This window comes from Nelumbo nucifera, chromosome 7, assembly GCF_055504915.1.
Source record: "Nelumbo nucifera cultivar China Antique chromosome 7, China Antique-T2T, whole genome shotgun sequence".
In the NCBI taxonomy this organism is placed as follows: domain Eukaryota; kingdom Viridiplantae; phylum Streptophyta; class Magnoliopsida; order Proteales; family Nelumbonaceae; genus Nelumbo; species Nelumbo nucifera.
The window spans coordinates 11,247,523-11,262,934 of NC_142655.1; the positions used below are offsets into that span (position 1 = coordinate 11,247,523).

At 34.4% G+C, this 15,412-nt stretch overlaps 1 protein-coding gene and 1 pseudogene across 1 annotated transcript; both read right to left on the bottom strand.

Annotated features, from left to right (window-relative positions):
- Nucleotides 1–1,832, bottom strand: LOC109115530 (putative wall-associated receptor kinase-like 16 pseudogene; annotated as a pseudogene).
- Nucleotides 1,833–8,237: 6,405 nt separating this feature from the next.
- Nucleotides 8,238–15,099, bottom strand: LOC104608923 (wall-associated receptor kinase 2-like). Its single transcript, XM_088892203.1, has 3 exons — nt 14,199–15,099; nt 13,932–14,098; nt 8,238–9,625 (listed from the first exon to the last, which is right to left on the bottom strand). Exons 1-3 carry the CDS (start codon nt 15,091–15,093, stop codon nt 8,495–8,497), a joined length of 2,193 nt encoding a protein of 730 aa, XP_088748329.1. The 5' UTR covers nt 15,094–15,099; the 3' UTR covers nt 8,238–8,494.
- Between the last annotated feature and the right edge of the window lie 313 nt (nt 15,100–15,412).

Here is a 15,412-nt window from a genome sequence, read left to right on the forward strand (position 1 = left end):
TCAGACACTCTCAAACCCTCTTAACTCTACTGCCACTTCCTTCATTGTAGGTCTTTCCTCCCCATTCTGTTTTGAACATCTTTTGGCAATCATGGTCACCTCCCTTAGCTGATCACTATTGCATTCGTTTGTCACTCGATCCTCCAAAATCTCATTAACTTTGTCTTGTTTCATTAGAGTCATAAAATGCATAGCCAGATTTCTCTCTTGTTCCGGTCTATCAAAGGAGAGTGCCTGCCTTCCTGTTAATAGCTCCACAAGAACTACTCCAAAGCTATAAACATCACTCTTCTCTGTCAATTGGCTTGTATGAAGATATTCTGGGTCTAAATATCCCATGGTCACTTGTACTAATGTTGTAAGTTGAGTTTGGTTTAGTGGAACCTACCTTGAAGCTCCAAAATCTGAAACTTTTGCCATGTAATTATCATCCAAGAGAATATTAGTAGACTTGATATCTCTATGAATAACTGGTGGAGAAGCAGCAGAGTGCAAGTAAGCAAGTGCTGATGCAGTTTCTGCAGCTATAGTTAAACGGTTTTCCCATGGAAGTGATGATTTATTCTCCTCATCGTGGATATGATGTGACAAAGGTCTATTTGTAACAAATTCATACACCAACAATGGAACTTCAGTCTCCAGGCAACAACCCAAGAGCTTCACCACATTTTTATGATTAATTTGGGAGACAATAATCACCTCATTGATGAACTACTCAATTTGACTTTCATCAATAATTTTCGATTTCTTAATGGCAACCAATGTATTATCTGGTAAAATTCCTTGATATACTACTGTACCTTGCCCTCCCCGGCCAAGGATACGGCTGATGTCATAGTTATTAGTTGCCTTCTCAAGCTCTTCTGCAGTAAAGATTCTAGCTGTTTCCATAGAAGCATTGCGTGAAGACAGTTGTTGCTTTAATAACAAACCTCCATTCTGTTGAAAAAAATGTTCTCGCAGTTGATGAAGCCGTCTCTTTTGAAATTCCCAATACATCCAAGAGGCACCAATAAGTAGAAACAAGACCCATTGGAACCTTTATTCTGTTTCCATTATAAAAATCCATGTAACCCCCTAGATCAGAAACTGAGAAGCTGTACCACTCATAATCAACCCGGAAAGCATATCCGCATGGATTGAAATCTGAGACGTTGGTGTGGTTATCGTAGCTATAGAGACACAACTCAAAGCTTTTGAAACCCTTGGGAATGGAAGTTTGGCAACAACCAATGCCGGAACAAGACCCATTGATGAAGCTTTATTCGTCGTTGCAAACCATGGAACATCCACTTTCAAATTTGCGACCGTTGGTGCTGTTTATTTCAGCAAAAGTGTCGCAACCAATGACTGTGAATCTATTGCCGGTGTCGGAAAAAGTAGCAGGTGCAGAATTCAAATCGAAACTCGGGGTATTGTAGTAATTACCAGACTTATTGTAGCAATCATAGGCTATGGAGTTTAGAACGCGCAGTTGGGCTGGGCTGGTAATAACGATATTTCTAGAACTTTCACGTTACCGGTGAACACTTATGGGAGGGTCAAAACTTGTGTTGCAGTGTAGCTGGTACCCTTCTCTGAAACAGCTTGGATCGTTGTCCAAGCCGAACGGGTAGGGAACGGTGACGTTCCCCTCCTCGTACGTGGATGTGATGGAACAAGGTTCCATTTGTAACAAATTCATACACCAGCAGTGGAACTTCGGTCTCTAAGCAACAACCCAAGAGCTTTTCCACATTTCTATGGTTAATTTGGGAGAGAATACAGCTTGTATCATAGCTATTCGTTGCCTTTTCTACTTCTTCTGCAGTAAAGACTTTAGCAGTTTCCATCGAAGCATCACGCGAAGAGAGTTGTTGTTTTAATAAAAGACCTCCATTCTGTCGAAAATATTCTTCTCGAAGCTTATGAAGCCTTCTTTTTTGGAATCCCCAATACATCCAAGAGACACCAATAAGCAGAAACAAGGCACCCAAGCCAACACCTACATATATAAATTTTTTCCAATTAAATATTAGATATCCCTGATTCCCTAACTCTACTAATTCTTTATTAATAATTTAGGGGATTGTTCTCCAACGTGAATTACTTTTCTTCTTGTCAGTTCCAAAAAGACAAAAACAAAGCATAATCAGCTGATCAGAAAACAAATCGATTCTTTAAAACCAAAACACAGACAGCATGTTTCTTGGTTATAGGTGCTTTCTATTTCCAAAATTGAAACACAAATATTTTCTTTAATTTCTTGTTTAAAGAATATGCTTTAGCACCCAAAATTGAAACACAGACAGCATGTTTCTTGAGTCTCACTTTAGTACCCAAACTTCAAAACATGCAATTATAGTTCCTAAACTCTCAAAAATTGCCAATTTAGTCCAAAATCATTAGTTAGCATTAGATGGTGAAAGGACACAAATACCTTTGGAGTTTTGTATAGGCAAGAGAAGCATAGTTTTGAAATGGTCAAAATAATCATGTTTAAATTCCTTTTCATCGGAATTGGGCACCACTATTCACTTTATGCCCTAACCTTTTTGTCAAAGAACCAGTGCTTCCTATTGAGGAAGCTACATAGAAAAATGTTGTTGGAGAAGATGACATCACTGTTAGAGAAGAGGGATTTAAACCATCATCACTTCAATCCATTTTCAGTTATTCAATCAATAACAAGTGAGGGTTTAGATTGTTGTTGTTGTAAGAGAAGATGAGTAATTCTTGTCATTCGTCAGGAAAGACAATCATGGAAAAATGGTCTCAAAACTATTAAAAATGATAGTTTTGGAATTTTTTAAAATTTTAAGTTGCACATATCATCACATGATACAAATAACTGAAGGACTGCTAACATGTACTAAATTGGTAGTTTTCTTGAGTTCAAGTACTATAATGGCATGTTTTAAAGTCCAAGTACTAAAGTGAGACTAGCCCCACCACTTGATATGAAGTCATACCAACTAAATAAAGCTTTCAAAGATCCAAAAAGCTACCATTGCATTTCAGAATTTGGACTGCATCCTAATAAAATTGGTTCTCACATCGATCTCAACACTTAAGCTGTGTATGGAGAACATCCATGAATGAAAACCTACAAGTATGGAGATGTTCCCAATTCATCCTGCAAGTGTTGTGAGTATGGTGTGAGGATCAATTTTGTGATGATCTCTGCATTTTGAAAATCAATTTCTGAGATTGATTTCCTCTTCACAGAATTGGTCCTCTCACCTACCTCATGTGGCTGCAAGGAATTTGGATTAACTCCTTATAGAGCACTCCTCATAGCTTTTTTGGCTGTGCATTGGAACATCTCTCATTCTTGATTTTATCATTCATGGGAAGATATCCTCAATGGCTGTGATGTTGTTGTGAGACGCACTCTATGAGGAGCAAAAATGATTTCATCTGCTAAGGCTTGAGGTGAGTGTGAGGACCAATTATGTGATGAGAAAATCCAGATTCTCAATCTCTAGGTTGTTGATGTAGTATGTAGGCATTACAAGGCTATACTATAGTCCACAAGAAGACTTCAAAAGAATATTTCATAGAGTAATAGTTATTACGATAATAGGCCTCAATGCAATGCAATGGTCAGGTTGTTCTATTAATACCTGATGTATTAGGGTTCAAATCTTGGAAGTAGCCTTTTTTGTGTGTATACCAAAGTAAATAAGACTCGGTACATATGTTTCTCTTCAGGCCTTGCTTTGGGTCATGGGCTGCCCTTGTTTTAGTCACTATCATAATTTACCCAAAAGTAGCCATTTCTATGAGGGCTACAAATGGATTGGATCGAATTCAATAAAGGTATATCCAATCTGATAAGAATTAGGATTTTCACGATTATTATTCCAATTTGAATTCGAATATTTGAATTGTAATGGAAAAACTTGATGATATAATTTACCTAATTCACTTTACTGTATTATTTAAATAATATATAATATTTCATAAGTAATAATGGATCAGGTTATAGCGGATCCGATCGGTGTATATTCAAATTTGATCTTCGTATTTAAATCGGACCTAATCCAATTTATTCAAGGTATGTGCACATGACGCATGCTTTTACATGCATGCATACATGTGTATATTTTTTCATATCAATTATACTTGCAAATCAATTACCAACGGGCCCTATTGTGAATATGGAATACTAAGAAGGTGTGAATTGTTTTTCTTATCGTGAATTCGAAAAATAAATCAAAACCATCTGATTTAAAAATGATGCATTTATTTTCACAGTAATTAAACATTGAAAACCATCAGTTAGTCAGGACCCGGTTGTAGATTGTTGATCTATGATGGGAAAGGCATGATATTAGAAGAATTTTGATCATTCTTGTGAGTCGTTCTCACCTTGTAATTTCTTGCCATCGTCATGGATGATGAAATAGAGTGGGAATTTAATCGATCTCTATCAAAACCTTCATATCAAGACCACAATTTTAGGGTCTTGTGTACGAAAATCCTTAGTTCAACATTGTTGCTCTTCATTATTTTTTCTCGAAATGGTAAATGAATGGCCTATTCTAATTTAAAAATTAAACAAATATTTAAGAAAAAAACAGTCAAAACTGTTATTCGAGTCAGATGGGTGGACAGTTCAACTGCCTAGATCAGCAAGTTGCTGAACAAATCATCAGATTTTTTGCAAGGAATAGGTTAAGGGTGAAATAGAACCGGTTGTTTAGACAGTTTTTGGGCCAGACAATTCCACCATCTGGTCAACAATGGTTTGGAACCATAAATAACTAGCTGCTATTAATATATATATATATATACACGCACGCATAATAGTAATTAAGCACATGCATTGCATATGAAAATTTTTTCTTTATATTAATTAATTGAATTTTAGATATATAATAGATAAGATAAAAAATGAAAATTAACAAAAGTAACAATATGATAAAAATAAACTTAAATGCTTATAGCAAATACCAATTATTATTAAATATTTTATTCCATTTCTATCATAGATAAAAATATCTTTTATTTTAACAATTATTTTTATTTAATATGATGAATAAATAACATTAGAAATGCTCTCAATTGTTTTCAAAAAAGTTATGTACATTTTCACTTTTGTGCTTTATATTTTTTAAATATTTATTATTCAATTATGACATCATGGGTTTCTTTGAAAAGTTGGGTCATTGACCCACCATTTAGATAAGAAAATAGCTTGATTTTACAAGTGGTATAAGTGTGCAAGAAAAAAAAAGACGATTAATTCCAATTTTTATCAAATTGGTATCATTACACCAATTTGATAAAAATTCACAAGAAACTCTTGGTTGTAAAATTTACACCAACTTGATAGAAATTTATAATTTGATTGTACAAGTGGTTGGTCCCATTAGTTCTTTTATACTGTTTGATTAATATTATATGTAAGAAACATAAAAAGAAAAGGACGAGAGAGGGAGCGGGAGAATGACTAAGGGAGAACGATAGAGATTGAGGGAGAATGAGATATTGATCGAGAGAAAAAGTGAGGGAAAAGAATGAGAGAGAGAGAGAAGGGAAGAGAAGAAATAAAGGTTTTGATTTGGCTACAGACCGAAGTTGAGAGAGTGGGAGAGACAAAGGGAGCGATAGACTGAGACATGACTATGAGAGAGAGAAAAGGGAGGGAGATCGAGAGACAGAGAGAGTAGGAGAAAAACTAAAAACCTATTTTTGGTATTGGCTTTTGTTTTGTCCAACATGGATTAAAAGTTGCATGTTGGCAACAATCACATAGCCTTTAATGACATGGTGGGGGTTTTTATAATTTAAAGTGTAGAGTCAGTTGTCAGAATTTTGTTGGCTTTTAGGTTATCCTACAAAAACATGTATCTCCTGAATCGCAAGTATTGTAACGATACGGCTTCATATCGGCCCATATCGTAATGTATCGAAGCGATAGGCACTGATACAACCGATACAGATTAGCGTTTTCTGCGCGCGTGCGTTTATTATAAAAAAGGTGCACCTAGCATGATTCGAACACAAACCACCCAAAGCTAAACATTAAACGCACGCATAAACAATTAAGCCACTTTTAATCTTGTGTAATCCAATAAAAAAAATAACTTCTTTATATTCTAGTGTCCAAATGTAATACAAAAAAATTACATTTATGTTTAACAATTCCAGAAAAATTAAAAAAATAATATTCAAAACTAATATTTTATAAACTAATAGAATAAATAAATTCTTAAATCCACATTTATATAAAAAATTTGTTTAATCTCGAGAAATATATACAAAAAATGATATCAATAATAGAATAATTATTTTGGTACTTAATATTTATAAATTTTAACATGACATGTATCTTAAAATTTTATAAATTATTAATTAATATTTTAATGTGAACTAAATAAAAGTATATATATATTATTTATAAAAATAAAAATATTATTTACAAAAACCTTGAGAATATAATATAAATTAAATTTGTCAAATCTATTAATCTAAATTTATTTTAAAAAATGATTTTTTTATCTCAAAATTTATGGAAACAAAAATATTAATAATGGAATAATTATTTTAACAATTAAAAATTATGAATTTGCATATGATGTGTATATTGGAAAATTTAATATATTTGATATATTTTAAGTTAATATTATATATTACTAAAAAAATTTAATTTATATTTTAATTACATTTTATAATAACATTTTTATTGTTTACAAAGATAAAAATATTGTTAACTAAACATTTGAGAATTATTTTTTACTTAATATTAAAAATTAAAATAGTAAAATAGAAAATAATCAACTTAATACTTCACATATAATAGTTGCATACTTTTTATGCCTTGAAAATCAATAGAAAATGACATAATAATAGTTTTGTGCATGTATAAATTTTTAATATATATATATTCTTGTTTGATACAATATGAATAAAATTTTATGATTTCTATGCATCATTTCTTCACATATACCTTTAGAATATACATTTTCTATGTATCTGTACATTAATTATGGTTACTTTTATCTTAAAAATATTATCCGTATCTGAGTGGTCCGATACGATACCTGATACCGATACTTTAATCCTTGATTACACTTAATTTTTGTTTGTCTATGATATCATTTGACCCAAACCACTAACCACCACCTAAAAAGAAAAATAATTTGATTTCTAGGTAGACATTAAATTTTGTATTACATTTCCATCATTGATAAAATTATTTCTTATTTATAATACTTATTTTTGTTTAATATAACGAATGCATAATATTAGAGATGTACCTAACATTTTATTTTTTATAAATATATAACATTAGATATGTACCCGGATTTTTCCTCGTTTTTTTTATTTTTGTAGATCTTTGCATTTTCTATTTTTAAAAATTTTATTATTTGACTATGACATTATTTCATTTCTAGGTAGATTTTAAATTTGGCATTCCATTTTCATCATTAATAAAAATACTTCTTACATTTCATACTTATTTATTATAAAATTGCTTGCCCAGCACCGGAAGGGAAGAAAATGTTTTTGTTTTCAAATTACTTTTCAAAATATTTTTTATACTATTAAAATTAATATTGTGGATTTAATTACAAGAATTTAATGATGAGAAAAATATATCTTAAATATAGGATTTAATGAGAGAGAATAGGAAAATATTTTTATTTCTAATTGGTTTTAAATTTTACATTCCATTTCCATCATTAATAAAAACATTTCTTATTTATCATACTTATTATTGTTTAAACATGGATTGGCCCATTGACACAAAATGTTTAATTTGTATGTTAAACATTTCTAATTGGTTTTAAACATGGATTGACCCATTTGACCCAAAATGGTTTAATTTCTTACCACCACCTAAATAAAAACACTATTTTTTTAGGTAGATTTTAAAAGTATAAGCTTTTCTGTTATTGAAATTATTAATTTATTAACTATGGATTTAATTAATTGAACTTAATGATGAGAAGAAACAAAAATGACTTAAATATATGATTCAATGAACATGAATGCAAGTAAATAACTTAAGTGTTGGATTTAATGAGAGGGAATTGAATGCTTTAATATCTTAAAATTACCACTTTTTAACTCATTTAATATCAATAACTGATTACCATGTTTGCCCTTATTTTCTATCAATAAATTTAAATATAGAGAGATAAATTTTATCCTCAAAAAATTCTAGAAATATTATTGAGGCCATTCATGTTTTTTAAAATTATATATATATATATATATATATATATATATATTAAACACCAGTATTAATTAGAGTCTTGAACTTCACTCCATGCCGCGTGAGAGATCCATAAATTTAATAATTTATTTTGTGGAAAAATTACTCGTCTTGTGTACAGATAACATTATTTTACTATTAAGAAGACACCACTCTGCAATACATTCATCTTTGTTAAAATGTGTGAGATGGTAACATTAGTGGATGTTCCTGTTGTTGCAAAATGATGCTATTCTCCAAATTTGTAAACTTGCTGGTTGAAGTTGAAGTGGTTGAACTTGTTGGCTATAAGCTCAAAGTTTCATTGATGAAGATCTCCACCTCTTGGCCATTATCGGGGACTACCGAAGGCTCATCCGACCTTCTTAATCTTTCGAGTTCTGATGCAACTTCCATCATTGTTGGCCTTTCCCTTCCACTCGTATTCAAGCATCTCATTGCAAGGTTAGCAACTGCCTGGAGCTCCTCTGTTTTACCCTCCTGCTTAATTTGGGGATCAAGAATCTTAAAGAAGTGGTCTTCCCTCACTGACGAAGCAAAATATGTGACTAAACATCTATCTTCTGATGATCTACTGGAAGAAATTGTTTTTTCTACTGTTAAGAGCTCTAGAAGAACTACCCCAAAACTGAAGACATCACTCTTCTCAGTAAATTGGTATGACTGAAAGTACTCTGGGTCAAAGTATCCAAAGGTCCCTTGTACCGATGTAGTTAAGTGAGTTTTATCATTTTCAACCAATCTTGAAATCCCAAAGTCTGAAACCTTAGCTGTATATTTTTCATCCAAGAGTATGCTTGAAGATTTTATGTCCCTATAGTAAATTGGTATGGAGGCTGCTGAATGTAAGTAGGCAACTGCACTTGCAATTTCTGTGGCGATTTTTAAACGAATGTTCCATGAAAAGAGCAAGTCTTTGTTTTTCTCATGAATCCTTTCAGCAAGGTTTCCACCAGAGATGAACTCATAAATTAGTAGAGGAAATTCTGCATCTAAGCAACAACCAAACAGTTTAACCACATTCCTATGATTGATCTGTGAAAGTATGACAATTTCATTAATGAACTGCTTGAGCCGGTTTTCATCCACTATTTTTACCTTCTTGACGGCCACAATTCTTCCATCTGCTAACATGCCTTTGTATACTGTACCTTGGCCTCCCCTACCAAGAATTCGATCCTCATTGTAGTAGTCCGTTGCATTCTCTAGCTCCTTTGCTGTAAAAACTTTTAATTTCTCAAAACTGGTTTCATTTGACAAGATTTTCTCTTGTAATAATAAACCACCATTTCTTTCGAAGAAAATTTCTTTGCGTCTTCTCAAATGCCTTTTCTTCAAAACACCATATAACCAGTAAATAGCAAGGAGCATTACTATACCCAAACCCACACCTACATAAAACATTAAAATTAAGGAGTCAAGAATTACTGAAAAATTGGCAGTGGTTAATATGACAAACTTATATCTCATGAATTTGAAAGATTTTCCATCACCAAAACATATATTTGGACAGCTTAATTTACCATATTGCCTAAAAAAGAAAGCTAAGTTACACAAGATTGTCCTCAAGGAAGCTTAATAGACCAGTCCCTAAGTTATCAACATCCTAGTTTTTTAACTGTCACCAAAACTCTAGAATAGATAAAGATAGATAGAATGAAAAAATATTATTATGAATCAAATAAGTATTTGTAGCCAAATACTTTTATGTTATCCATTCTTCTTCATTCTTGCTCAAAATTGAATAGGAAGGTCCATTTGGTTCGCAGATGGAATTGGAATCAAAATTGGAATGGTCTATGCCCCCCCCACCCCCCCCACCCGTTTGGTACATAAGGGAATTGGAATTGATTGGAATGGGATTCTCATTCCCAAAGGAAGGGGTGGCGAATGACCATTCCCTCGAAAATGTCTTTCCACCAGAATGAAAATGAGATTCCAATTTCACCCAATCAAACCGATGGTTTCAATTCTGATTTCAAACCCCTATTCCGATCCAGATGCATCACATTCTACTTCGAACGTATATCCCATTTTGTCAACAGACAACATTAATCAAGGTTATGCTGGGTTAGTCATTAGCTTATTTCCCCTCAAAATATTTTGTTTTCTTCTCATGGGAATGAGAAGAATAAGTTGTGACAAAATAAAAATGATTATTAGTAAGTTTTTATTTTTCATTCTTTTGTTAATTTGGGTAAATTACAAATTGCCACTTTGTTGTTTGGATATTGACACTTAATCTCTCTAACTTTCGTTTGCGACAAAGACCCACCCTGATCTAGCACTTAGCTTCAGAAAAGATTCTTATGTCAGGCTCATGTGCACATTAAACATTTCTAAAACCCAAACTTCTTCCCTTAAAATGATTTTATCCATTAAATAAAAATTGATAAAATACAACAAAAAAGAAAGAAAATAAGGACAAAATAAAATTCAGTAAATACAACAAAAATGAAGAAAGAAAATGTGGATAATACATATCAAAACAAGAAAGTATAAAAAACACTAAAATTATTTGCAACCGAAAAAAAAAAGAGACACATTAAAAGTTGTAAAAGAACTAAAAAAAACAAAATTACAGACAAGGAAAACTGGATAAGAACTTTAAATGGGCATTTTCATAATTTTATTTTTACTGTCAAGCCCATTAACCGGACAGGGACAAAGTGCTTGAATTTGAAACTTCAAGTCGGGATTTTGTTGCAAATGAATGCCTAAAGTATAGGGTAGTAGTATGTAATTTACCTTTTTTCAATAAAAATAATAGGGCGGTAAGTCGGTTCAGGTTAGGTCGGGTTGAAGCCAATTCTAACTTAACTCTAAGTTCTAAACCCCCAACCATAATCCTAACTCAATCCGGTCTTCAACCTGACCTATCCAATCCTAACCCTAACCCTAACTAAATTCCTTCAACCCTAATCCAACCCAACCCAAAGTCAACTTCGGGTTGGGCCCAACCCAACTTCTTCCCATCCCTTAAAATCTCATAAAACTTCTTACTCTCATATCTTAACTCAACTTTCACTACATATATAAATCATATGTTTCATTAGTATTTGTTTGTGTTAACATTTTTATTGGTTCTTTTAGTATAAAAATTAGAAAAAAAACTAAGTGTTTGAAAAGACAATAGCTCATTATGAGTTATGACTTATGATGAATCTTTTGTGGGCAGCAAACAATAGAGAGGAGATGAAGAATAAAATATTCAATAAACATAAATTATGTAAGGTTTTAGTCTTTATGATTATTAGGATTAAGTGAAGTGATTATCATAAAAGAAATACATGATACTATGTAGTGGGGCCTATTCAACTATTATGCATCTAAATAAATCAATGTATGATATATCATATATAACATATATGTATATATGACATATACTATAAAGTCAACTTGAGGTTAGTGCCCGAGGTTTTAACCCTAGGGGTGGATTTGAGTTGAGTCAAGCCGAATATCTAATTATTCGAGCTCGACTCACGAATACATGATAAGGCTCAAGCTCGAGCTCGATCTCAATTCTAGCTAGACACTTGAGCCCGAATTCGGCTTGAGCCAAAAGCTCATATTTGAGGTCAACTTGGCTCAAGCTCGACTACGAGCCTAATATTTTATAAAAATAAAATTAAACATTTAAAATTTATTTTTATACTTGACATATAAAAAATTAAGAATTATAAAAATGAGTTATTATATATATATATATATGTATGTATGTATGTATACATGCATATGTGTATATATGTAAAAACTCGATTTGGGTACTGAGCCTAATGAGTTGAGTATTGTTAGGCTCAAGCTTGACTTAATTAGCAAACAAGCCTATATATTAGACTCGAGCTCGACTCGAAGCTCGATTTAGACCGAGTTGAATCGTGATTTGCGGCCACTCCTAATCAACCCTAACCCAATCTGAAGTAATGTGTGGTTCATGAATTTCAATCCTAACCTTAACCCGAACATCCACCCAACCGAACCTTTGGGTTAGGTTAGGGTTGGGGTCGGGCCAACCCAGTCCAAATTGTAGCCTTAAAGAAAAGTTTGTAATTTGCCAATTTATAGTTTCAAACCATTGTTTTACATCTCTTGTACATGGATTGGTGTGTGAGAAGCGTGTGATTTGAATAAGACCCCACAAGAGTCAAGCCATTCACCGCTTGGTAGGAGTAGGGTGATTCAGTAGCTAGTTAGATTAGAGAATATTAATAGGGGCAAAAAGTACGCCTAGTTTATCTAATTAACTAACTCCAACCCTACTGTTTGACTATTTTCTTAAAAAACTCCTATTATTTCCGATAATTGACTATCTCTTTACCCCTATCGTTAACCATAAATATTTTTAAAACCCAATACTACCCTCTATCCCACTTCTCTTCAACATTCTCTTCTTTGACAGCGAAAATGTACTAAAGCATCATTACACACCCAACCACGGTCTGTAACTTCCGTTCCGCCACCAGAAACCTCAACAAGCCGTGGCAATCCATCTTCCGGCAATAAGACCTGAGAGCTTTCACCAGACCCAGATTCGCAGTTCCTTGGTAACCTTGTTTACAATGACAAAGATATCCACAACCGTTTGTGGAGGTGTATCAATTGCTGTTAGGGCCATATGCATTTCCAGCTTCTTCACACATCTTCTGCTCGATTACAAACTCAAGAACCGCTGGTCCATCTTTGGATTCGGCCTCGTGTAGTCCATCTATGTCTAGCAGTCCTTCATCGATAGGTTAACCTTTAGAAACTTAAAAGCGAAATTGCTACTTTGTTGCAACTCTGCCTCCACCTCCTCAACAGCTGCCCCCACTGCATCCGATGACTCAATGATCACCTCCCATTTGAAAATAATCACACATTCACTGATTTCTAATTCAGAGAAAAGCTTACATTCTGATTCACCCACCTGAAATTTTGGTTCAGAGGAATATGCACACTGACCCACTAGGATTTCTAATTCAGAGAAAAATCCATGTTCGCCCACAAGAACGAACTTGAGCCTACAAAATCCTTCTTAGGTCGCTTCTCGGAATGTAAACGGTCTATTCATCAGAACGAACTTGAGCGCTGCCGCTAGGTCTCTAATCCTGATTTGAAATCTCATTTAAAATCTGACCTTGAGACTCATTCAAAACGAACGGAAGGAGTCTCCGTAGCGAATTTTCAGTTTCTGTACTGTCCTGGGTTTAGGAACAAGGAGGGTGAGGTTTTTACGCTTAACAATCTTAACTCCTGTGGAGTTTGCTTAATAGGTAGCCTATTCTTTGTTCATCACTTGAGGAGCTTGGGTTTTTGTAGGACCTGTTTTAGGTTCGATTCTAATTGAAGACCTGTTCACTGCTCACACAATAAATCCTGTTCCCCTTTCTTTTTTCAGCAGCTTGGTTTTATTTTAAAAATTTGAAAAAGGGTATAATTAGCCAATTTCCTAAATTTTAGAGATAATTTAAGAAATTTGCTCAAATACAGAGTTTAACAGGCAGACCGTGAACGTACCGGAGTAATTATCAAAGGTGGCAACCAGCTGGTTAGTAATGGTCCTGCTGGTTGTAACGGAGACTTGAGATCGAATCCCGCCTGTTATGGGTTATGGGTTGGGGGATGTTATAATTGTAAGTCGAAAAAGTCGCATACTGTTACAGTTGGAGTGGATTCGATCTCATTAATACAATATTAATGCTTAAGTCTGGAGTTTATTATTACCTAAAGCAACTTCTTCCATCACCGCGGATTGCTTCTTTGGATGGGCAGTGCAACCACTTCCACTTTTTCTTCCGTCTCCATCCATACCATCTGGGCAGGAGCAGTTATAACCCCCAGGCATATTAGTGCAAATAGCCAAAGGAGCCTTGCACTCATTTGTAGCTGGATCAGCGCATTCATCTACATCTGCGGAGCCCATTTACACTCCATTCATTTAGATTATACGTTGAAGAAAAGTTATCTAAGTATTAACTTAAGATCAATCAGAAGGATTGTACAAACATACCTTGGCATCCGTCATCGAGGTAAGGATTACCTTGATAACCCAGAGAACAATTGCAGAGATATCCACGACCGTTGGGGGAGTTGAAGCATTCGCTGTTATTCCGGCAAGCATAAGATGGATCGCTTCTTGAAACATTTTCACACGGATAGTTTTCTATGGCCCAGTCAAGCACCATTGGAACGTTTTGCCTGTTTCGGTTATAGAAATCCTTATAACCCCTTAGATCCGACACTGAGAAGTTGTACCACTCAGAGTCAACCAGGAAAGCATAGGCGCATGGGTTGAAATCCGAGACGTCGGTGTGGTTATTGTAGCTATCAATATACAGCTTAAAGCTTTTTAAACCCTTGGGGATGGAAGTCTGGCAACAGCCAATGCCTGAACAAGAGCCGTTGATAAAGCCGCTTTGTTGGTCGTTACAAATCATGGAGCATCCACTTGTAAAGTTGCGGCCGTTAAGGCCGGTAATGCGAGCATAATTGTCGCAACCAATGACTGTGAACCTATTGCCGGTGTCGGAGAAAGTGAAGGGTCTAGCACTCACATTGAAACTAGGGAAGTCATAGTCATTATCAGTGCTGTTGTAGCAATCGTAGCCTATGTAGTTTAGGACGCGCAGTTGGGCCGGTAATAACGACATTTCTAGAACTTCTGTGTTACCGATGTACAGTTGGGGAGGGTCGAGAGTTGTGCTGCAGTTTAGCTTGAACCCTTCTCTGTAACAGCTTATTGGATCGTCATCCAAGCCGAAGGGGTAGGGAACGGTGACATTCCAACATTTGCCTTTGCAATGGGGCTTTACCATTGCCACGGATGATGATGATGATATTGATATGGCCGTCGTCGGTGGCCACCACAAAAGAAGCTGAAGCAGAAGCATCCCGACCAAAGCCATTAGGTATTACTGGACTCTCACAGTCTCACTTTAGTTGCCAGCCACGAGCCATGATCACTTGATTCTCCCATTTATAGACTCGAGCTAAGGCAATGAAAGAGTTTATTAATTTTGCTGACATTGTTATTTTTGATATTTGCCAAGGAGTAGGAAAACAAATACCGAGTCTTCTGAGAACCATTGGATAACGTCACATTCCCACATCACAATTCTGAGAATCACCTAACGTGTGATGCAAAGGAAATTATAACGTTGAATAGTACCAAAAGAAGTGCCAGCCAACTGTTGATCCGGTCCCCCTTCAATCTTCATGCCTAGC

Coding starts and splice junctions, on each gene's coding strand:
- LOC104608923 (XM_088892203.1), bottom strand. CDS start 15,093: ATGGCTTTGGTCGGGATGCTTCTGCTTCAGCTTCTTTTGTGGTGGCCA. Junction 14,099..14,198: donor CCTCGATGACGGATGCCAAG/GTATGTTTGTAC, acceptor TGGGCTCCGCAG/ATGTAGATGAATGCGCTGAT. Junction 9,626..13,931: donor CAAAGAAGCAATCCGCGGTG/ATGGAAGAAGTT, acceptor GTAATTCTTGAC/TCCTTAATTTTAATGTTTTA.